This window comes from Corapipo altera, unplaced genomic scaffold (assembly GCF_003945725.1).
Source record: "Corapipo altera isolate COAL_440 unplaced genomic scaffold, ASM394572v1 78, whole genome shotgun sequence".
In the NCBI taxonomy this organism is placed as follows: domain Eukaryota; kingdom Metazoa; phylum Chordata; class Aves; order Passeriformes; family Pipridae; genus Corapipo; species Corapipo altera.
The window spans coordinates 7,078,773-7,104,343 of record NW_020884904.1 but is presented as its reverse complement, the minus strand read 5'-3'; the positions used below and the strand labels follow the sequence as shown (position 1 = coordinate 7,104,343).

General features: G+C 42.6%; 1 protein-coding gene across 4 annotated transcripts in view; it reads right to left on the bottom strand.

The window, feature by feature from the left end:
• The window catches only part of OSBPL5 (oxysterol binding protein like 5), a 178,260-nt gene extending 163,938 nt beyond the window's left edge, over nt 1–14,322 (bottom strand). For 3 of the 4 annotated variants that reach the window (XM_027651029.1, XM_027651030.1, XM_027651034.1), the window contains exon 1: nt 14,212–14,321. In XM_027651029.1, the coding sequence (XP_027506830.1) occupies nt 14,212–14,226 (15 nt within the window). In that variant the 5' untranslated portion in view covers nt 14,227–14,321. Of the gene's footprint in view, nt 1–14,211 lie in introns of all 4 variants that reach the window. The other variant, XM_027651033.1, reaches the window with a different exon arrangement.
• Nucleotides 14,323–25,571: the final 11,249 nt, after the last annotated feature.

Genomic DNA, 25,571 nt, shown 5'->3' with positions numbered 1-25,571 from the left:
TGAGTTCTTTTAAATTAATTTTGCCTCTAGTATGAGGTGCAACTATATATACATACATACATTTTGACAGAGATGGACTAACTAAGTTGAACCCTTTTCGTAAGCACCTAAGCATATGTGGCAAAGAATAAACATTTGGAGTGAACTACAGGTAACTGTAGTCATGCAGTCAATAGTGTAAAAATCCCAGTCAGTACACAGAGACCCAGACCTTCACAGTGTAGTTAATCCTATTTTCAAAAGGGCACCACTAGTGGCTACAATGATTTGCTCTCTGTAAATGCTCACTCTCACTGACTATTGGGGGATTCCTACCAACCAGAAATCTAACTAAAGTTAGACAAAAACTTACTTAGCTAGTCTAACAAGGTAAAATAACCTCTGTAGAATTAAAAATTTGCCTGGAAGGCTTTTCTGGCATGGCATTTTATATTTGTTTCCATTGAAATGAAGATCGCTTTATGATTGACTTCAATGAGAGCATGTTTCTGTCAATGCCAAACATTTTGAGAATGTTGTGTTTCTTATATTCAAGTGTAAAATCAATGATCTTTAAGGTATTACTATCAGAAAGAGAGCTGGACTTCCTCCAGTGATTTAATTTGGTCTGCAACAAACCACACTGAAAGATACAGTTATATCCAGGCTTTTATACAGAGGTTCATCACATTTCAATTTCCACAAGAAGACCTTGTTTAAGTGAAGGCATTTAAAGCAGCTTCTCAGAAAGGGAGCACACAGAAACTAGTTTGATTGACTTTTTTTACTAGCAAGGCACTGGACAACACTGCCTGGCACCTTGCTGTACAGACCAACAGACAGTTGAGAAACAGATGGGTGTATGACCTGACTTTGTATTTAATTGGAAAATCATTCTTCTTATGCCAAAGGCTTCTTTACCACCCTAGAAACAATCATATAAAGGAGATGAAGCTGGCTTTTCCTGTAACATACTGAGAAAATAGATTAAAAAAATTAATTCTTACCCCAGTGTTGACTTACAGCAAAATTCAGTTTCTAAAACGGTAATCTCAGAAGACATGAGGACTGCCCAAAGGGATTCATGGTAGGGTTTTTCCCTCTTCCCATCCTACCTATTCTAGAACCTTACCTCAGAGCCAGCTCTTCAGTCTTGCGTAGACACCAAGAACAATCAGTAATAAAACCTCCTCGGTAGGATCCTCTCTTTTGTGACTAGCCAGTATTTTGGTTGGAATCTCAGGATTACTATGAATTGGAACCAGCTCTCCTTGCATCCCCTCCATAGGCTCTGCACAGGGCCATGGAGCACATATTGTCATGCCAGGCTTGAGATTGTAGTCTACTAAAATGGAGTTTGTAAACTATGACTCTGATAAATTTTATCCAATAAAAACATTTCTAGTGTGAGGCCAAAAAAGAGGACTGCAAGTTTAAAAGTCATGGCTAAGGGTACATTTTTCTTCTAAGCAGAGGGAATATGACGTGAAAAGAAGCTAAAAACCGAGCTGCAAAAATATTGGTGCTTCTAGTCATGCCCAGAAACAACTAAAGAGAGGATTGTATTTTGTTTGATAGAAAAGAAGGGCTCTGTCGCCCAAATTAAAAATAACTGAACTTCATTTCTCTGAATTTACTTAACTACATTGCTGGCTTTATCTATGCCTGGCTTAAATCCTGAAGTAATTGGAAATCATTTAAGTAGAATAATTCATGCTTATAGCACTTGAAAATTCAGTCCAGTGAGTTTATAAGAGTTTTTGCAAAAATGTTACAGTAGACCTGAATTTGTATATTTGGACCTTTGCTGGTACCAATATCAGAGGACAGAGTGGTGTTTTCCCTCTATCGACACATCAGGAAACCACAAGGCAAAAGATTCATGTGTGAGAGCTGATATCTGACATTCTTAGGCCAGGAGCCAACCTGGCAAGCACAGCACTTGCAAGGCTCAAGCAGAAAAGGTTTAAACTGTACCTTAGCAGCTGCAAAGGCTTTTGAAATCCTACCCTCCGGAAATCATAACCTATTTCTTCTCAGCTTCTGGCAGAGAACACACTCTTCTTGTTAATAAAGCAAAGCATCTCCAAGGAATTCACAACCACTGGAAAAAAGTCTAATGGAAAGTATTGATTTAATTTACAGAGCTCCAGATAAAGGTATTTTACTTTGGTATACAATCTGAGGCAGCTACTAGTAAGACAACACATTTAATCGTGAATAAGGTGTTCATAAACTTCCTTGACTGCAAATACAGCAGAGCCAAGGCCATGCAGAATTGTGTTCCTGACTTTTGGCAACTTGACCAGTCTCAAAACGTGATGCCTTTGGCCCTCCTGCTCCTTTTGCAGGGTGGGGTGCCACTGCAGGCAGCCTCCCTTCTTGTGACAGTCTCCTCCAAAGTGAAGCCTGTTTCCAATCCCACATCCACTGAGGCAGGTGGAAAGCAGCAGCTGGGCACACCAAAAGGGCAGAAACCCCAGAACCAACTACTCTGAGCAGTCCTGGCAAGATACTTCCTCAGAATCACTAAGAACCTACACATAGATACATCCTAGCAAAATACAGCCTACCATCTTTAAAAATAACTCTTTTCACTGTCTGCCACAACTGGGAGCAAGGAGCAGCTGTGTGGAAAGAGACCTAATGGGCCTGAAACATGGTGAAACACTTTCCCAGGAAGATACTCCAGACTGTTCAGTGATTTTTGTTTCATATTCAAAGTCTCCTAATTTACATAAATCCTTATCTTACTGCAATTTATTCTTGGTCATGCTCAACTCTGCTAATATTAAGGACAGAATTTTTTCACATTGGGTCCTCAGTTTTTCAGCAGTTCTGGACTCTGAGACTTCCCTTCAGCTTTCCATTCCTAATTCTACAGGGATATTATGAAATAATATTAGCTGGTTTATGCCAGAATAAATGAAGGTCACTAGCTATGAAGAATCAACTTCTTATTAAATCTACTTGTGTGTCAGAAGAAGGATCCAGATACGAGTAAACATATTTAAAGACAAAATTTATACTGTACTTCTAATATTCATTAGAACTCTATAAATTATGTATAGAGTCATTTTTATAAGGCCAGAAAAGATCATCGGTCATAGTCTGGCTTCTTATTTAGACAATATCACTGAACTTACTCATACATATGAATTTTATATTTAAAAAAAAATACATCATCTTTATCTAGCAATTGTAAGTGATAAAGGGTCCCCAACAAGCACTGATAAGCCGTTTCAGTGATTGATTACCCTCTTTCATGTAAAGATTACTTTTATCTGCTTATCTTCCAACCCCAGTGCTGACTGCCAGACAGCAGAGCCTCTGTAGTGCTGTCCCTACAGCAGGATGCAGAGCTGGGCAGAGACGGCTGGAGTAAACCAAGTGCAGCCAGCAGCACAGCCTCCAGATACTGCTCCCCACCTAACACAGTCTTGTTGCAAGGCAGGCTAACTTAGCCCAGATTCTGGGAGAAGCTAAGGCAGTTGTGCTGCTCCTGGTACCCAGAAAAAGCCAGGGGGCAGCAGTATGGGTGTCCCTACAACCGCGTCCTCTCATGGTGCCGATATCCATGGGCTGCAGTCAGGTGGCCTAGGAAAGGAACTCCTCCCAGCACAGTGGCAGGAGGCAAAACAGACAGCTCCCTCCCAAACTGTAGTCTTTGGTGAGAGGACTCCAAAAACCAGCTGCACCTGCCTTGCCTCCCTGTGCTTCAGCTCAGCTGGCACAAATGCCTGAAGAGAACATCCTCATCCTCTCATACCATAAGAAACACATAGTTTGCTTCCTGTGCCCACTTCCAGCTGAGCCAGACAGCCCTGGCCCAGCAACCATCTTCTGTTTCGTGCTGCCTCTGACCCACATGTCATCTGCTGCCAGTGTCAGCAGCGCTTTTGCTACTTCCTTCCAGGTCACTGCCCTGGCTCTAAAAGCACATTCCCTCCACCTTCAAAACCTTGACAGCCTGATTTAAAACAGCCACTGTCAGCATTCGCTGCTGGCAGCTTGACCCTCAACTGAGAGCAAAGCAGGCAGATCCTTCCCCCTCCTGATTCCTGCCATATATATGCCTTTGCGGTAACAATAAAAGCTCGGGTACTTTCCCCATCACCATTCAAGTTGTTATAGTAGGCACTGGAAAAAGCCTTTTCCTCCCTGATTCTGCTGTTCACTGAACCTCTGCTCCCTGCCCATCCCCACTGCTGCCCAAATAGAATCCTATAAGGAAAGCCAATCAACCTCAGGTAGTTACTGGAGGAGTAAAAAAAGAGAAAATTTGGTTAGGTCACAGTCTCATTGCTGCTATGAATCTGCCTAGTCCCATCAAAACTCCTTTTGAAGTCTTGTTCACACCTATTTAGTAGACTATAATAGCAGATGTGTTTCCGGCCAAGCATTTTTAGAGGAATATTTTTCTGCAGACTCTTTCAAGGAAAGAATCCCCTGACATCTCATTGCTGATAAGGATCTGAACGTATACTGCACAACTCTTGTGTTTCACCTGACTGATCCTTTTGCAAGCAAAACCAAACATCCTCTCTTCAGAGGGGTACTATTTCCTTCTCTCTCCCAGAGATTTTGGGGATGTAGTCCAGCTGACACATGCTGGGCCACAGTCAGTACGTAGGACTCTCCCTGAAGACACAAAAACATGTCTCCAGTTCTGGAGTTCTGTCAGCTCAGATAAATCTTTATCTGCATCTAGCCATGGCCAAAACAGAAATGCTTTTTCCAGAGGAAGCTGATGAGCTTGGCAAACCACATCCTCCTGCACCACAGAGGGGCAAGGGATAAGCAAATCCCTGGCTGGCAGAACAAGGAACATCAAAGAAGAGAGCTGCAATGTACCCTGCCAGTAATTTTTGATGGGGGACTCAGGGCCAAGCTGGACATGCTTGTCTCTGCCTTCCCCTGCAGCCTGGGCAGCCTGTCACACTTCCAGACTGGTTATATATTCTCAGCATTGGTTCTTGATCAGACTTTTCCCATCATTTTCTTGGGCAGCAATGCTTCCTTTACCAGACAGAAATGACTGCTAAGACACGTGGAGTTACTCTTGCAGATTTGCTATTTAAGGTCAAGAAAATGAGAGAGAAAAACCAGGGCTTTTACATATATTGTCAAATAAAAAATGTCCTTTGTTTCTTATGGGGAGGCAAGGGACAATCCATGTTTAATGCTACATCATTTCTGTTATGAAACTCTATTTTATTCTCGTTTGTGAAAGAAATTGTTTTCTTCGTGAAAGAAAATTGAAGTTCCAAAGGGCCTGATTCTCTGCTGCACAAAAATGGTGACTAACTTCTCTGTGAGCACCATGTATTCACTTACAGTTGGATGAAGCTTGTCCTTGCTTGTCCTTGTAAGTGACCAAAGAATGTCATCGATACCTGCCCATGGGGCTGGGTACTCGCTGGGTGATGAACTCAATCTGGCTTTGGCAGCACCCCACCAAATGGTGCCAGGTAAAACTCTGCACCTAAGTCTGAGGTTGTTTTCTTCAAAGGTTTAGCTATTGGTCTTATTTTGAGGGCGTTCTCCAGAAAGAACAGCTTACATCACCACTAACGGGTCAGGCTGATCCTAAGGGTACCCTTTAGAGTTTCTTTTCTTTTAATTTAAGTGGCCTTGCAAGTGGCTTATGAAATTGGCATCAATTTAGCAGCTGTTTTTGCAGTCAAATATTGATATTTCAGTTTCCTATGTGGAGTTTTGCATTTCTTTTTTGTGCTCAAGGAGGAAGAGGCAGAGGTTAAAAAAAAGAGCAGTGAACAGAAGATTCATGAGCAGGATAAAGTAACATTCTGCTCTTGAAGCAATGGAACCAAACAATTTTTAATGGGATTTGACTTCATGTCATATAATTTCAATAATCTACTATACATATAGTGATATTTTCTCAAAAAAATGCAAGTAATTTCATTTAAAAAAACCCCACTTTTCTTAGTTTTTCCTGAATTTGTTTTACTCTTTATGGTAGCCAAATAAATTAATTTCAATAAAACAGTAATATATCATCAGTTTTTAAGAAATTCCAGTATTGGGGAAAATACAGTTTCATTTTTTGAGAAGTTTGCGCTTGTTAAAAAGACAATTCTGCCCTAAGAAATTTGCCAAACTATTTTATATTTGAACAGAGGGATTGCTATATTACAAACAGGCTGTGTTTGTATTGCTGGCCACACTGATAGCGTCTCCACAAATTGGCATTGTTTGAAAACAAATGTAAGTTATATAAAAGGGACCACACTCATTTTTTGATTAACTGCCACAGCCACATCTCTTTCTCTCTAGATACTGCAGACAAGGTGTCCTGCCAGCAGAAGTAATCAAGTCTAGAAACATCCTGGGCATTGATGCACCATCTTCTTATCTCCCCACAGACCACCTAATGGGTCCTGTATTTCTGTGTATCTCTCTTTCTTACTCCTTTCTATATCCACCAACCACCAGTGGCTCTGGAGGATTGTCAACACTTGGTGACTCAAGTATATTCATGGCAATTAAGCCATAGAACTGCCCCACCCATGCCACAGCCTTCCTCTCAGTGCAGACACTTGTCATAAACTTGTTTGCCTTTGAGAGTTGTACCCCTCTGCTGAATTTTGTTGTACGGTTAATGCTTCATGGACAACAGAATCACAGAATGGTTGAGGTTGGAAGGGACCTCTGGAGGTCATTGAGAGCCCCAGTCCATGCCCTACCATGGTTTTACAAGCAGCTGAAGGCTCCCCGCAGCCATGACCAGCAGAAGCTCTGCACCACCTACCTTCTCCTGTACACAACATATTGCAACATAAATTTTCCAATTCATGAACACATTGGCTGGTCTCTGCTATCTTTTTGGGGAAACCTTTTGGGCCTTCTGCTTTTGCATAAGGATTGCATAAGCCTTAACTTCCTAGGAAACTGAGCTAAAAAAATTCAAAGCATATTAAGTGTCACATCTAAGATTAGAGCCTGCAGGCAGGGATATGTAAACCAAATGTGTGCTACAAAGAAAACAGCAAAGTAACCGAACCCAACTGGCTCCTTGCAAGCTCAGGAGAATCTCTTTTGCATCTAGGCTCCAAACCTCTGATGGACTCTCTAGGAAGCAGGAATAAACAAATCTTAGACTTAGCATCAGAAAAGACAGACACTGGGCACAGAAGAACCGAAGGACTTGCATTAATTTATGGGCACCAGCTATCACACTCTATGATAATTAATTCCTTTAACAGGCCTGAAATCAATCCCTCATTACTAAAGAAAACTGGCAGAAACACCAGAAATTGCTCTCGTCGCACATCTGCTACACCTAGACCGAAAAATACTTTGCTCCCATGCTGGCAGGACTGCTGATGTCACAGGAGCAGCTGGATCGCTGGCTACGCTGGCAAAATGAGCTTTCTTACAAGACAAGCAAAGGCAATGTACTGTGAAGTTGCGTGTGAGGATCTGTGCTTTTAAGGATAAAGGAGCATTCTGCACAGCAGCCAGCTGACCTACATTTACAGCTGAAGACATAAAGCTGACCCGCAGGGAGTTCTGTCTAACCTACAAACACAGAAGGAGTGCTAGTCAAGCAGACCATGTCTTTTAAGATTATAAACTGAGCAGGAGCAACGGCATGGGGACAGGCTTTTCCTGCTGCCATATGTAAGAAGCAAACCAGTTCAATATAGCACAATGAGCCACTGCCAGCAGGGAAGCACATCTCAAGGTAACTCCTACCAACTCAGTGTGCCTCGCTTCGGGAAGGAAAGTACATTGTTGCTATGTGTAGACAAACTGAGTGAGCACTGAATGGGCTGAGGTGGGCAAATCAGGTCCTGGGGTCCCACTGAAGGCAGTAAGGCAAAGCCAGTGCTGCTGTGCTCTCTCTGCTACCTCTCTCATGGCTTCTAAGCTTGCATAAGTAGCAACATCAAGCCACAAACACAGCTGGCCATGTGAGCAAGGATGACCTTCCAAAAACCAATATTGCGTTGCAGGGTTGCCAGGCCATAAGGAGAGAAGAGGAGGAGACAGAGGCTCAACCTTCCCCAGGCACAGGGGAGATAATTGCAACAGCGTAAGAGAATCACACACACTTGGGACTAGATTTTTAATCCCCACCAAACAAAGTAGCTCTGTTGAGATCAGCACAGTGCTGCTCCACACTGTATGAGGATCTCCCTATTGGCATAAATCAGCCTTTAGAAAAAAGGCTCCCAGTTAATTTGCAGAGTCCTGCCCTAAATACACTGACTTTTCTTGAACAGACCATTCCCTGTCCCTCTGTGGAGCTGCATGGTCACATGAAAGCTAAAGAGCACATGAGCTTTTTTTCCGCTGCTACAGTGGTAGAGGAAAGATGTAAAAGAAAAATTGAAAGTTACTAGAAAACAAAATTGCATATCCTAAACCCACCTATTAAAGACAGACTGTAAGTGTTAATTAAGCCACCTTCCCTATAGTTAGATTACATCACACCGTTTTACCCCTGGCAAGCATGAATGACAGCTCTATACTTCGGAATTTTATGAGGCAAAACCAGAGCAAGGAAAATAGCTCTGCTGGGCTCTGTAAGTGTATGCAAATAACCACAGAAGGAAATGATCGTTAATAAAGCCTGGATAGAAAGACATTTCCCAGATTAGTCAGCATTAATTCCCTTTTACTTTTCAGAAATCTAACCATCTTTTATCAAAACTTCACACAGACAAGACTTTTCCTGGGACCATGTAAATGCCAGATATAGATGCAATAACTGGAAGCCAGTGCAACTTAACTGCAGTATGAAGCAGAGACTAACTGCTGAGACACAGCCACGTGAATTACCTGCAACTCAGAGCTTGCGTTGGTGCAAGTTGCTGCAGTGGGTATCTAAATATATCACAGACTTGACTCAGTCAAGTGTGTTACCTTTGTTTTCACGTAGAAGTCACTGCCCACATAGGGTCTTCATAGCATTTCTGTGACACTCTGATGGAAAGTGTGCTGCCCACATACTGGAGCCAGCATGTGACATAAACCTGAACACAAACCACTCGTGTTTCCATGTATCGTATCTTTGTCCTTTCACCTAGCCAGAGCCTTGCATGATAAAAGGGGGGTAAGAAGTTGACTTAATATTTCCTTTTTTTTATATTAAACTGTGATGTCCACCATGTTAAACAAAGACAAGAGGAATGAGGTTTGGATTGCAGGCCAAGCAGGAATGTTTAATATAAAAACCTAATTTGCTGTGATAGAATGCTTGAGGAAATTCCTGTTTCCTGTGTCATGGATTCTGGAAAATAATTAAGTCACAAAATCATAGAATATCCTGAGTTGGAAGGGGCCCACAAAAATTGTTGAGTCCAACCCCTGGCTCTGCACAGGGGAAGTGCTCACTGTTCTTATGCTGAGACAAATGCACTGTCCATCCATGCTTAGTTTCAAGTGTAATCATTTATATTACAAAGGTTGAGGCATTTACCTATTACTGTCTGACAATCTTACCACTTTAGCAAGTCACTTCCAAATTTTACTCCTCTCAGATAACCTTTCAGCAAGTTCATGATCAGCAATTATTTGTGGCCAAAGTTAGGCACTTTCTACTTGTATTAAATAAAGACATTTCTATTAATTTAAGGAAGATGGACTATAAAAACATTTCAAAGGTGATTGTGGGAGTCAACTTATAAGCCCTTAAACCACTTTTAATGTTAGAAAGTCAGAGGCTTTAAAGCTGCTTTTGATAACTTTAAACATTTTACCCTAATCTTGAGCTACAGCAATTTACAAAAACCTGAGGAGATGACAGATCATTCCACACAGTAAGAAACAGCCTGTCAGACATGGTTTTTGTTAGCTGCCATCTCCTCTAAGAACAGAGGTAGTGACCAGCATATATTCCATGTGGCAAATTACATATTACATAAAATCTGTACTGGTTGTCTGGATATATGAAACATTGCAGAACTCTCTAAAGGAAAACCAAAATAGTAAGTATATAATCCCTTTTTGTAGTCTAGCCTGAAAATTACAGGCCTGTAACATCACAAAGAGCATTTTTCCTCAAAAAAACCTTCCTGAAAAACCAAGAGAAATCAGGTATGTTGGGGAAACATTTTATATACTAGCACCAGAGTATTGGCTGAAAGTTCACATCACTCCTTGTTTTCACAGTGTCTTATATTTGAGTTCCATGAAACAGTAAATTAATTGATTACACAAACATGAAAGTTCCCCCCCCCCTTCAGTTACCTGTGTGGAGAACAACTTTTGCAGCTTTCTGCCTTGTTCTAGCTCTCCATGTGAGAGCCTGTTTTAGCCTAGATTCCCACAGATTGCCACATTTTATTGGTTTCTTCTTCAAAGGAGCAATGCCCATCTGGACACACTTAGCCAGCCACATTTCATCATGCATACAAAATGATGCATGGTACAGAAATGCACCATCTGCCTTGGCGTTTAAGCCATCATATTGTGCCCATCATTTGCAAAAGGTTAAGGGGACACAAATCTTTGCTTATATGTGCTAATGGGTGACTGTGCAGTTTTGCCATTTGCTACTGCCAGAGCAGAAGCTGAAACTACTCTGGGGGTGCTGACAGTGTTGCAGCAGTGACAAGTGGCCACAGGTTGCTGTCTTACTGATGAAACTTTCCCAAAGCAAGACCAATAAGCTTTCCCCCTCTCCTTCTTCCTGCATCTCCTTGCCCCCAGAAGGATCACATGAAAACTGTGAGAGAGGAAACCTCTTGTGTTTGTGGAAATAGAAGTGTGCATACACACATGCTTTGTAAACATTTAAGTTTACATTAAAGGTATGAGCTGTGCATAATCATTGTCCTTTTCTGGTAGGAACACCCCAGAAAGGTCCCAAACACTGACTGCCCACCTAGATCAAAGTGGCTGCAAGAGCTACACTGTGAGGGAGGGCATGAGCTGCTCTGAAGAGATCCTATCACCCATCCATCTGTTGTGAATGCGGGTGCAGAAAACAGGAGACTAGTTGTCACCTAGCTCCTGTTTTCTCCCAGACTGCAATGCTCTGCAGATAATAATGAGCAAACTTCAGCAAGCTTTGCTTTCCAAGATGGTATTTCCATGGAGATATTCCTGAATGCCTCCAGCTGGTGTCCTGGCTACAGATTTCAGTTTTGTTTCTAAAAGGTACAATAAATACCATGACTAAAAGCAAATAGGTTGCCTTTATTCCAAGGTGTGTGTGTGTGAGAGGTTGGTGGGGGTTTTTGTGATGCATATTTCTCACACACAAAGAAATTCTAAGTTTGCTTTGCTTTACTTTCTAAATAAAGCCCTTCTATCTGGTTAGTTTTTTCTGTCCCTGCATGCCAGGCATCTTGGAATCTCGATTGTGCACCATGGAAAAAACCATTCTCACATATTCTGTGAAAGAATGAAATTTGCTGGTGGAGAAAAACCCTTCCAGTTCTTTGATTTGAAATGTGAAGAAGCTGCTGGTTCTGCTTCTGAGGTGGGTGCACCATGCACCAAGCCTTCAGATTAGAAAACTGAGCTACCTAAGGTACCTTCTCCTGGTAGTGTCCATTTTCTTGCTCAAGAGAATATTCTGCTCAGAAAGGCCAGATCAAATGTTATGTTCTATATTCCCAGAAAGTAAGTGCCTTACTGTTGCTGAAGCTGTAGAGCATGTGATCAAAGGATGCCATATGGGCCATTTATTAACAATGAAAAATGAATGCACCATTTGTCAGGCTGTAATTAAAATGGAAGAACAATTCCAGTTTTCATTCCCAGTGTTGATCTGGCTATTGGTATCCCACAGCATAAACAGTTTCTTGCCTTATTACTAGTAGCATGAATCCACAGCACATCAGGTTTATACATGAATATTGATAGTAAATATTTCATATTATGGCTCAGTAATATGCTGATATATATGTAAGCACATTGCCTACCAGCTTCCTACTATTATACATGTTAATGGGATTATGTTTATATACATATACAGAAATACAAATTCAGAGGCAAACTAGCCAACAAACCCAACAAAGATAAAAATAAAGTCACTGCAGTTTACGTGTCATTCTGAATTCCAAGTGTTTTAAAATATTCCTGTAATTTGCAAGTCCACGTTCTAAATGAACACACTGTAAAAGCATTGCACAAAAGCGATTTTAAACTGTCAAAATACAAATCAGTGTATTTCCACTTTCTTCACTCAGATCTTAGTTGAAAACTGAAACATTTCCAGATAAATGCTTTTTTAAAAGTCAGGGAATCATAGTTTTCTCTTGGATCCATTTCTACAGAATTGCCAAATATAATCATTAAAAAGATCACAAGCTTTATGATATTTTTAGTTGCCTGCTTTTTCCACTTGTCTCCATTCCCCCCTCATCTTTCATTTAATGGTAGTGCCTGTGATTTCTAGAAGGGATGTTTCAAATCCAATGAGCATGAATGTCAGCTTCCCATGGCTCCCTTAGAAGCCTCAGACAGCAAGAATAGGAACAGGAGCAGTGTAGAAACACAGGAACAAGCAAAAAAAAAAAATAGTTTAGACTATTTACAGGGCCAACAGAACAAATGTTTAGAAGAACACAGCATCAAAGTTGGTCAATGCTACCTGACACAATTGCACCAAAGTCATATTAAACCATATTTTATGCATAATTTCTCATTGATATAAGGTCCTACTTAACTTTCGTAACCATGGGTGATAGCAGAGCCACACAACTTCATGTACTGCCATTCCATTTGAAGTGGAAGCCAGTTCAATAAATTATTTCCTTCTGCAGCTGAAATACAGCTGGAATTGCACCAAGGCCTCTCCTCTCCCCCACTTGAACATAATGGGGAGACTCTTCCTTACAGCTACAGCTGCAAGTCAGTGTTCATGTCTCTCCTCCACCTGCAAAACTTGGTCCTCCTACACCGTCCTCTTCCCAGAGTTCTCAAAACATAACTTCAACACTGCTTGGAAAGGCAGCTGTGGTGCAGGTGATTTTAAGAGGCTATAGCCAGCACAATACCATATACTTCTGTCTCCTTAAGGAACATCAAAGGCCAACATGGAACTGCAAAGCTATTCCAGCCAAGGCAAATCATGAAGCTGCTCAGGTTCCCCACTGGCCCTCAGGAAGAAGAATGCAAAAAAGCATTACTGCCATCAACACAGTTGTGCTACACACAGCCCAAGAGTATGGAAAGTTCTAGCTCAGGAAATCTTTGAGGACTGTTTATAGCTTTACTCAGCTTTAATTTAATACTTTGTCTTAGACCTGGGGAAGTTATTTTGTCACTGCACTATGTTTAGCAGGGATCTGTTTGCAGAAAATGCTGTCACCCCACTTCCTGCACCATCTCTTCTAACAAAAAGAATGATGAAACATTAGAGAGAGGTATTTTGAACACATGCAGTGATAAAAGGTTGTTTCCCAAAGCTATTAAAAAGACACAGTTTCAAACTCCACTCTGAGTATTAGGGGTTCTGCAGGTTGTTAGAGTAAAACTCAGAATATTTAGTATCATTTCTGAAGCAGCAGGTATGATGTACTTTCAGGATTAGCTGCATCTATAGAACTGCTGCAGTCTAAAAAGCTGCATTCCTTCATTCTGCTCCAGTGCTGCAGGTCAATCATCAATTCCTTAGGTAGCAATAGTTTTGGAGGCTCATCAGAAATATTCATCTGGAGAGCTGTTTGCAATTGATGTAGGTGCAATGCAGTATCCTGCCACTTTGAGCTCCACACACTTTGGGGGCTACATTAAAAACATTCCCTTCCTTAGCTCTGCCCTATTTTTGCTCTGTTGCAAGGCACAACTTGCAAAACGATCCATAGCATCAAACTTCACAGAAGTTACCCTTAAAAAAAGAAAGGGCAAGATTAATCAGCAATTTTTAGAAGACTTGAGCAAATATTAGCAAGCAGCTCTGGTATTTTGAGTTTCCACTAGCAAAATAATAAAACTGAAGAAAACATTTTAATATCAACATCTTGCAGCTGCATCTTGTTCTCTCATGCCAAAAAGCTTAGATCAATGTGTTGCAGCACAGGAAATAACCAGAGTAGGACACAAATACTGTGTTTCAACTTAGATCATTGCAACAGTTAATCGAGCATTTTGTGACAGAAAGCAATTTACCAAGTACATTTTCACGTAATTAAGCAGCAAACGAGACACAGTCCACAGGAGCTGCACATTTAATTGTGTCAGCAATTATATTATAAAGCACTTCACGCATATACATGTGGGTATATGGACCTATCGTTATATACTTACCGTGCAGCAAGGCATGGGTGTTACGTTGGTCTCAAAACAATTGCTTTACAGCCCCAGGCAGAGCAACCTTCCTCTCACTCTCATCTCGGGCAAGTCAGTGTTTCTGGAAGGTGGCCAGACAAGATCAGATTCATCAGCCAATAAAATTGTCTAAAGCTGCCGTTCCACAGGAGACCGTTCCTCCGGCTGCAGGCTCAGGAGCAGCCAATAAAGGAGAAAATCAGCATCAGAGTGCAGGCGAGCATTTTGTCCCATACCAAGGGTCTGCTCTCCAAAAATCTGGCTTCCCCCTCCCTGTGCTGCTGTATGCAGTCATCCTGCATGAAAAACAACTCACACTTGGCTTGCCTGGCTTACATGGGTGCACAGCTAATTCTGAACAATGACAAGGGTAAAGAAATGAGTCAAGCAGGTGCTTCGTGCTGCGAAGCAATACAGCAACATCCAGAGCCATGGATTCACACAGCTAAGGGGGATACCACACCAGACCTAGCTTTTTATGGGGCAGTGGAAATTACTGCTCACAGAATGTAGCATTCACCTGAAGACAGAGGTGTTGTCCATGGTGGGCAGTGTGGAGGCTGTGAAAACTTTACCCCTATTTTATCTTCCAGAGCTGACCTGCTGCAGTGGCTGTGGGAAGTCATCCTGTCCTCAGACCCACGTGTTTGTCCTGAACTTCACTGCCATTTGTAGGAGCCCTTGATTTCACCCTGCCAGTCCTACGGCAGCAGCAAAATATCCCAGTGTGCAACAAGACTTCACAGAATTGGCAGTCGGAGCTGGCTGACATCAGGGAACCTTAGGGTTTGCCTTTTCAAGGAAAACCAAAAGAAGTCAGTCTTACTATGTGTTAGCTAACCAACAGTTAGCTAACCAAAGCCTAAAGATGACAAGGCATTTGTTGTAGTTATGCATGTTAGGAAGTCGTGAAAGGCCTTTGGAGGTCTTCACCTGTAAATTAACACTCTGAGGAAGACCAGGTCCTACGTGTCACCAGTTTGAAAACATGTATTTTGGCAGCAGATGACCCATTTTCCCACAAAATCTAAATAAAGAAATAGCACAGGTGTTCTCTGCACATTGTTTTACTCCCTTGCTGTAATTTACCTCCCCTAACTTCTCTGAGGTAACTTCCGGTTTTGCACAAAAGGTGCTTCATCTGCAAAGCTGACTTGTCACCCAATCTGAGGCCAGCCAAGGCCAAAGCCCACGTTTCCAGCAACATTTCTTTCAGTCTCCTGACACAAATGAAGAGCAAATCCCATCCAATCTTCACCAGTAACATTACATAACCTCACCTACGTGTATTAGAGGACAAAGCTGTCTGTAGTTCAGACAACCCCTTGAAAGGCTGACTTTGCAAAAAACTATGCTGCACCTTGAAGTGGGAGGAGATTCTTAATGACAAAGGAAATGGTAAGGAAAAAAAGATTAGAATATGAAGATTAGAAATTAGAATAGATTAGATATTAGAAGAGGGTCATCAAGACCGTCATTAACAATACCCACTTCTCACTTTCATGTGTCATTGCCTTTAATCTTGTGGTTCAACATGGATATATTTTCACTTATTTATGTGAGACCTCTGCTCTCTTTTCATGCTGATACTACAGCTCTTCGGAGGACCACAAGCCAGAGATGGTACCCCCAAGAGCTCTGAAAGCTGTGTTACACAGGAGGAGCTAGAAAAGAGGCTCCTCAAGAGCCACGGTAGCCAAAATCAGGCAGCACAGAGGCACAGCCTAACAACTCAGCAGCCTGGACTTTGCACTCTGATCTTGAAAAGCAACATGTGCAAGCACTTATGATCTGGATTTTCCTTTGATGTAAATTAGCATAGACCCATGCTAATTCACATAGGCTTTTCTTCCAGCTGGGGATCTTTTGCTATCTTTGGAAAACGCAGGGTTCCATTTGAAGGAATGATATTCCCCTTTCATATTCCCCTTTCAATGGCAGTTCTGGGCAGGGAAAAAATGCCAATCTGAGGGCAATTACATGCTGAGGGCTCCCTCAGATAGGGTCTTGTCAAGTAATAGCTTAGGAAAACAGTGTGTTTGTTGCAGAGGCAGCCAAGCTGAACATATACTTACTAGAAGCAACCGTTTTAAGGAAACTAAGGGAAACATGGCAGCAAGTGAGGAGCCCTCATACCTTTGGGAGTAGGGGAGCACAAAGCCAGCAGCAGGCCAGGGCCCACACCAGTGGCATACAATAGAGGGGGATGTCAAGCAAGTTACCAGAGCAGCCTGCCACCAGGAACTTCTCAATTTTCATACAGCTGAAAACAAAAATCTCTCAGATAAGCAGCTCTGCTGGTATCCCATCCCATTGGCAAGCATTGGGTTGATTTAGTCTACAAGTTGTGCATGTTGAGCTAGAAACCTGTGTTTTCTCTTTCAGTGTGTTTGGAGTGAGGTCAAACTGCACAGAGAGATGCTGGTGCAGGCTTTGGTTTATCATTCATCATAAGCTTTAGGCTCAGGATTTAAATGCAGTAACAGAGTGTTTTCTAAGCTGCTTTCTACACGTATTTGAGGTGGGTTTGGCTCTAATTAATTTGGAACAGGACAGGGAGTTCAGATATTTTCCTTTTCTCTCTCTCTCACATCCCTGTGTCCCACTTTAGTTTTAAAGTGGTAAGGCCTGTCTAGATTAAGGCACTCAGAGGGAAAAGGGAGACAAAGAAAAGAAATCTAGCTGAATTAGAGATGGCTGACAGGGCATATTATCATCACAGTCCCATGCTCAAAGCTTTTCAGTATCTCTAAACAAGAGTGGCCATGCAAATCAGTGGGTCATTGCAACAGCTGAAGGGGTAAAACCCTACCAGACAAAAAAACCCAGCTCACCAAGGACTTTCCATAGCTTTCTTGTGCTTTGCCTGTCCATAGTCCATTTTTATTCTCTTGAGCACATTTATCCTTAGGATGGCTTTGTGAAGTAGGGTGTTCTGTCTAGGAAAGCTACCTCACCTCCTTACTACTAGGATAGCCCAGCAGCATGCAGGAAGCCTGTGACACTTCAAGGAGCTGAAGCACATCTTTGTAGTTACGCAGCTAAGCCTGTTAAAACTGCATTGGGCTTCTCTGTAACACAAGATCAAAAGCTGCTTCCCCCTTCTCCATCTCTTCCAGCACCTGGATATGCAGTTGCATCTGTGTGTCCTCAGTGAGGGGGTTATGCAGTCTTAACTGTATGTATTATGGGCTCAGTATTTGCATGCTTTTTAACATTTATATTTTTAATAAATAGATGACCTCAGTGTTTAAAGAGAACATATGGATTTTTGGGAGAAAGCTATTTTATATTCAAGTCTTCACACTTACTTTGCACACAAATGACAGGGAGATGGTGTGACTTTCCATAGATTTACCCTTTCTAGCAAGGAATTGTGAAAGTCCGTGTATAAGAAAAAATAGTAAAACAATCAGAAGAACTCAGACTGGTTTTTCATCCACCTCAAGTCTAAGCAGTCCCTGCTTGAGGGTTCTGTTCTGTGAACTCCAGAAGCATGGAGAAATCCAAGTGCAATAAACACCAGAAAGCAGGCATCAGTCCTAGAGAAGAAATAAAGCAGGCAGCAGAGAGTAACAGATTATTTCCCTGTGTACTGTCTACACTTGTGAGAAGTGAGATACCTTCTCTTGGAGCCGGCAGGTCAGCAGGCACAGCAGCCAGTGGCCCTTGCTTTAAGGCAGAAGGCTGCTTTGGAGTGAGCAGAACACGGAAGGAGAGACAAGATCAAAGACCTGGTGTTTCAGTGCTCAGCTCCATATTGCTTCACACAGTCCTTTTCCATATACAGCCTGTGATGAGCAAAAGCTCTGTCAAAGCTATAGTTTCTGTGTGTCAGAGTAGCTGTACCAGCTACCTGTAATAAACATCTTCTGTGTATGGTGTCCTGTGACACCGTAATCACCAATAAGTGATTCGCAGTGGGGGAAAGAAACAAGTCGCATTGTTCAGAACTCACTTGGATTCAGATGAAACAACTCTGCAAGTCTAATAATGCAGCTTTTGGCCTTTAGTGTTATTTATGGGAAAAGTAAATTTGAACAGACTTGCCAGGTTTGTTTAAAGAAAGGAAGGGACTGGATTTTTATTTACACCCCCCCACCTCCTTAAATCAGTTTGACACTGCAGTATAGAGTCAGTGCCCTCTGATTGGCAGCCCCATTACCATCTGTAACAAATGTAACATCTTATAAATAATTTATGTTGTAACAGCAAAGACAGTTTGGAAGGAAGAAAACATTTAGGGAATCTGGGATCAGAAAAGGCTAGAGTGAGTCAACATGGGCCTCACTGTTTCCATGGAATTAAGAGCATTACCCTACCCGCCTTAGCTGCAATCAAATTGCAGCCCAAACGACCAGGAGGGAAATATTGCATTAGAGTATCAGAAAGGAAAGCACTAAGCAGGGAGGGAGATCTCCCAAGCAGAGAGCATGCTGGACTGGGACCTAGCAGGAACCAAACTTATTTTCCACCTCAGTTGCTGATTTCTCTCCCACTCTAGGCAGACCCCTAACTGTGAGGGGAAGGAAATTTGTATAAATAAATGAAAAATTTTAGCAAACAGCTGTTCTAGCGTAAATACCTTGTCATATCCCATTTTATGCTTGTTGAAAAAAACTTTACTCATGCTTCCTCTGCTGCATTTGGACTAATTTATCATGCATTATGTATGTTCCTCTGTCTCAGAGTTTAATTATTCATTAGTCCCTCTACCCTCACCGTCTTTCCCCTTCTACTTGCACAAGGACTAACCAGTATGATTCATCAACTCAAGCCCTCCATCACCATCAGCTCTCAAGGGTGTGAACTTACAACCTGGCTCAGCTCTGGACACTGCTGGCTTCTACCAGAGAAACCCAAATCCTGCATGTTTACTGACTGGTTTGGTTCAGACCTTGGGAAGAGGTAGCAGCACTGTGTCAGAGCCAGTGGCTGATGCAGAGAACTGTCATCTCCCCTCTGGGCTCCCTAACAACCCTCCTGCCCCTTGAGCAGGTGCTGTGGGCTGGGGGGAGCCCAGTGTACCCCCAAAAAGTCTGGTGTGGCCACCAGAAATCCTGATGTAAGGTTTGAAAACAAACTCACCTCAGCCCCCCGCAGTGGTAGGAACCCCAAGGAGCTGCCTCAGCATCCCCTCCCACCTGCCCAGGGCGATGCCAGTCTCAGAGAGCCCTGAGGGAACCCTCACCTGGGATGGGACTTGCTGTTTCAGCACCATTTTCACTTTGATTCTGTTTGGAAGAAAATGTCTGAAGAAGGCAGACCTACCTGCAGGGTGCCACAAGGGTACCTGGTTACACAGGGGCCGTGCCAGTCCTGTCCCCAGCAATGCAGGAAGTGGAGTCCACTGGGTGTGGTGGCCAGGTCAGATGAGGAGCCTGGGCCCAATGGTGGAGGGGGTGCAAGGAGAAGATCCATGCCAGGTGCTGGCAGCAGTGAGGAGGTTGCTGTGAGGAGAGGGCCCAAGGGCTGCCCTGTGATGGACCCAGACCACTCCCCATTGATCCCACCACAGGGCACTGCCCAGCCTGTCACAGAAGCTGGTGCTGCCTCTGGGAAAGGGCAAGGGAAGGCACAATACACACCAGCAGTGAGGAGTGAGGGACACTGTGAAGAACAGCCCTGCTGGCAGCCAGGGGGCCAGGAGAGGAGAGGCAGTCTGAGGAACATGCATAACCTCATAGAATAAGGTATTACATACAGAACAGTATACAGTACAGTATACATACAGTAGCTTTTTCTGAGAGCCAGGATCTTAAAAGCTGTTTTCAACTGCCAGTGCCAATGGGAATCTTGATTTAACTCATGTGTGTTCTCTACAGGATCATGCATGGGAGCTATGAAGCCATGTACACTTGATGCCTGGTCCTTCCAAGTTCCCCAGCAGGCAAGTCCAGCCAAACTAGGGAAAAGTATGAAATTATTACTGGTTTCTGCAGTTCAAGTACCAGATACCCTTGCTTGCTTTTTATTCCAGCCCCCATTTCCAAGCAGCAACAGATAGATTTGTGTTAAAAAAACCCCAAAGCACCTTTCTCCTCTTTTTAGTGACAGTGATGTCCTGCAGTGTAGAAGTGGTATAAATCTGTTGTCACCACTGCTGTCCTTGCCCAGCGCCCTCACCTGCATTGCACTGCAACTTCAGTTACCACAGAATGCTTCAGTCAGCATCACCAGCAAATGCATCAAGTGTAATGTGCTTTTTTTAACTTTTAAGGCTTCCCCTCCAGCTTGTATAACATTACTCAGCTGATCTCTTCATTTCCTACATGCAAAAATCGAGCTCTTTGTTCTCAAACCGCACAGCTTTCATCTGCTGCCAAGGGGAATCCATCTGGGTGCCCTGACTTCCTCCTTTTGAAATGAGTCCTCCCCACACCCGTTAGCAAACAGGAGGCCTGTGGCCACATTCAGGATGCCTGCCTGGTTTTGGTTTACCAGAGCACCAGGGCAGATTAGAGAGAGCAGGCACACTCAGGCTGCTCACAGACCCTTTCCTTGCAATTAAAAGTCAGCTTCCAGGGCAAGGGTATTTGCCCAGGTGTAGCAAGACCCTAATTACCATTGTGTTTTCCATTTGCTTTCTGCCTTTGCTGTGAAGTTACTTAGGAGAAGTTGGCATTTCATTAACTGAAAGAGTTATTTTGGGCTTTTCCATCCATTACAGCCCTATTGAATCTCTTGTTTCCTGTGCTGTAGCTCTGCTTGGCCCAAAGGGCCCTGGGCTGCTTCTGAGGACTGGCCCCCAACAGGGAAATAGAGCCTTTGCAAGGCTGGCAAGGCACCACTCCACTGCAACTTCTTGGGCTGGTCCCTCAGCTGCTTTTGCATAGCAAGAACCAGACCAAAAAAAGCCAGACATGTTCCAGGACAAGTGATGTACCCCAAACATTTCTTCCCCCACCCACAGTCTTCAGCACCAGCAAGTCCCCCTTGCCTGGCCACCCTCACACCTGGTGCCTGTGGCTTTGTGTAGCTGCAACCCCCACCTTATGTTTCAGTTTCATTGTTGAGGTTATTTCTTGCTGTAATTACTCAATTCATTCCCCATATGTGAATACTAAGCCATCCTGAGACTGTCACTTCAAAGGACTTTTGTCAGATTTGTCACTAATAATTAAACCATCTCCACCCAAGCAGACTGCGCTTTTGATCAAGGATATGCAGTTTGCTCCTGACTGTGGGCCAAGGAAAGCCATAATTTGATCATAGTGCTGGCAGATGTCCTAGTGAGCAGGGAAAGCTCACTTTGTTATGCCTAGCAGCTCCTGCCTTTCAATCATGGGAAATCATAATTTGACTATTAGCATGTATGAATTTTCCTTACACATCAGCAAAGTTAAAAGGCCACTGCCAGCTCAGAGCATGATGCCTTCTCTACGGAGGCTGATGAGAGGCTCCACACTAATCTCTCCCTGCTCTTTGCCTGGTGGTTTCTGGTATAGTTACCTGTTATTGAGATGTTATATTTTTTGCAATGAAATTATTTAACTATGCAGAAAATATTAATTTTTTTTTCCTTTCTTTGTCGTGCGAAAGAAGAAGCAGCACCACAGCTTCACTTCTGCAAATATTTGCAGTGTACATCTGCAACTGAACACAGGTTTTCCCCACCACAGCCCCTCGGCACAGCAAGAGTGCCTTCTGCTCCCCCCAGCCTTGGGAAAGCAATTCACCCCCACAACGCAGCTGCTAGCAAAGACGTCATTCATTTTGCCAATCCTTTTCATGGCATTTCATAGATGATTGTTTGTCTTTGCTAATGATACCAACATTGAATCGCCCACAAAGCCCTCTGATTTTATTCCTACTCCACCCATTTTTCTGAGAGAAACTACTTCTGAGCAGTTTGCAAAACTGCTTTCAAATGTCTCCTGAAAATTTTGTATTTAAGTAGTCCAAAAAATGGTAGACAATCGCAAATGCTGCTTATTAGGGTGACCATGGTCATCACTCTGCTGCCTTGTGCCTCATGCACCTGCTGGTTGAGTTCATCTCCTGCTTCTGGCCACAGCACTGATTGCAAACTCTAATCAAGAGATGGTCCTTCCCTCCTCAGCAACTCTGTCCTCAGCCCAGAAAGCAGCCACCTGAGTCCACCAAAGCCATCCTGATTTTTCTAAAATAAACTAAAGAGCAAAGTCCTTGAAAGTTGAAGTGTTCTCCGAGTGAAAACCCAATCCCAGGAAAAGTAGCAGCGTTGTGTTCTGTCCGAGTGCAGAGAGAGCAATCTCTGCAGACTGTGGTGCTGCTGGTTGTGTTTTCACATAGATTCTGGCTCTACCTTGTAAAAGCACTTACAACATATTGATCATTTCATGTAATAAATTGCAACTACAATAATGTTTCATCTGGAACCAATTGACCATAGTTTGTACTTCCACTAACTTCTAATATCATTTAAAGTGAGTGACTTTGAGAGAGCCATAAGGCTCTGGTTTGATAATAACATTTTGCCTTCCTAGGACTGACTTGTAAAATTTCATCGCAATGGAATAACATTGCTAGAGGGGGAAAAAAAGAATTTAAAAAAAAATTAGAAAAAAGATATGTAACTTCCACTGAAATAGAAAGTGGATACCCAAATACATGTGATGGATGGATCAGTGCAATGCTCTTCAGGAAAGAGCATCTACTTTCCACAGCTCCTTATTCTAAGGCCCTAACTCACATCTATTAATCAGGTAGGAGAATACCATGGAAAAAAAATGCATGCCTTGAAATAGGTCAACACATATAATACTGAAATCTACATACAGTAGAGCTATTTGGGTTAGGCTAATATGTCTTCAGTTCTACATAACTCAGAATATCATCTACAGAAAGTTTAAAGGGATATTACTGGTTGACATCAATTATATATTCAGATTCCGTATTCTCTGTGCCACCCTTTTCTAACTGCTTAATACTGCTCAAAAAAACCCTCTAAGCTTGGTTTGCAAAGGCCCTGTGCAAGCTGTTTGGTTTGGGTATGCCTACATTCCCTCTCTTGTCTAACTTACAAGAATAGGTGAGCAGAGATAAAGTCATGTTCCACACGTGACAGGGACCAGTGCTTTCTTTGGATTTCTCAGTATTTCAGTCCCCTGGACTACAGAACACATTTCAGGAAACAAAAATAGAATATACTTGTAAATCCTGATTGAAACAGCCTGGTTCATCTTTAAATTGCTTTAAAAAATGTCTAAATGGGAGAAAATTCCCAAGAAAGATTTTTTTTTTTTCATGTGGAACTGTTCAAACCTCTGTTTAGGGGCATTTCTTAAAGGAAGCACTTCCTAAACCCCTAAAAAACTAGTTTTTAAAATACCCACTTTCTAAACCCCTAAAAAACTCATTTTCAAAATATCAAGTGGAAACATCAAGCGCCTTAACAGAAATAACATGACCGGTACTAATGTGTTGCCAGCGAGCTTGACACATGGAAATATTGATTGCAGCAAATACTGTGAAATCTATTTGCTGGCATCTCAGTCACATTATAAAGATCATCATGCAGAGAAAAATCCAATTCAATAGCTTTAGACCTGGCTTATAACTAAATCTCAATGATTTTAAAGGTTTCATTGATTCTTATTGTTCAGAAATTTTTCTCAGTATTTTGGTAACTGGCTTCCAGAGCTCAGCTTTCCTTCAGCTCGTGTCAACCTGGCCTGGCACCATCAGCACTGGGAGCATCACTCGGACCAGGAGGCAGCAGCTGAGAGCTGTTCACCCCAGCCAAACCCTTCTCAGAGCTGACTGTCCACAGGATGGGTGCTGATACACAAGCACGGGAAGTTCTGATGAGAAGTGTTAGTTCTAGTTTTGATTTATTCCTTGCTCAAAGGCTGAAGGGTTTATAAGCAGCAGGGCAGTTGCAGACACATTTTCCAGTAGATTTAGAGCTCTCACACACCCATCTCTGCTACTGCCTTCTTGTAAAAAATGCATCTATCACTAGAGCTTTGCATTGAAATCTCACTGTATTTCAAGTGGGAGATGGAAGAAACCAAAGTAACCCAGCAGATGTTGCCAGATGCTTTAAAAGCTGCATTTAAAACATCCCTAAGGACCTGTGCAGAAAAAGGCAGGTGAAAATCACAGTGTTACACACACACACACAAACAGATCCATTGACTGAAAGAGACTTTTAACTGTTACTCATATTGAGCAGTATGAGCAAGCACATCCCTGTCTGCTGTCTTTATTGATGTATCTGCACTGTGTTCAGCAATCCTATAAATCCATTATTGCTGGGAACAGCTGTGGAGCAGACCAATAGGCTGGGAAATGAGCACACAGCTGGGAAAGCTGAACAACTTTCAGCCACCAGGCTGGCCCCAGCCAGAGCCCTTACACCTTGGTCTACATGCATCATCAGAAAATGCCTAGGTATCAACAGACTGAAGTGTAAGAGCACTTCCCAAGGAAGCAAAGGATTATTTGGTGTTACCAGCTACTGCTGAGCTTAAGACTTTCTGAAAAAAAAGTCATCTGATCAGGTGTACAACACTCCACATATCCCTGTGGAGGAGGCAGCCATCCATCCATAGGCACAGTGGCCCAGACTTGACGACTGACGTGGGCGAGGGCTGGAGGGAGCATTAGGCAGGACTGGAGGAGACAGGCTTTGCACCTACAGTGTAGGGAGAAGGAAGGGGAAACAGCACATGGGGTGGAGGGAGATGATTAGAACCTGGGAAGGAAGTGAGAAAGGAGCAGCCTGGCAGGGAAAGCTTTCCCTGGAAAGAACATTGGTATCATGTGCCATCTGGAGGCTTAAAACAGAAATGAACAGGAAGTATTTTCTTTCTGGAGTGACAGCAATCACCTTTTAGGTAGATATATGCTTTAATCAGAGCTGACATTAGATCAGTCTTTATCACAAAGTCTGTTTTCCTTCTGATAGAATATTCCCAACTCTAAAAACACCACATCAAAAAACTGCCAAATAAAAAAATTAAAACAAGTCCAGAAATCTCTTCCAGAGGATACATGTCTTCCTATCCATCCTGCCCTGTAGTGAAAAAAGGGCAGAGACACAGCAGTGTCTGAAGAGAGCTCTGACCCCAGTACACTGAGCACACAGCTCTCGTGTCTCTAGCAAACTTCTTGTCAGCACCATTAATGTCCATGAGACATTAGCATTACACTCAGAACATTGTTCCAAGGAATCTGGTTTTTTCATGCTTACTTGGAAAGCTGGAGGTAAAATGCAAATTAAAATAACTCACTTGGGATCAAACTAGACTATCTTTTCTCAGCAAGAGGGGATAATTTGCTAGCTTTTCTTCTTGTTGTCAGGAAATTATGTCTATTAATATATAATGAAATAACCCCAGGGAAAGCAACTT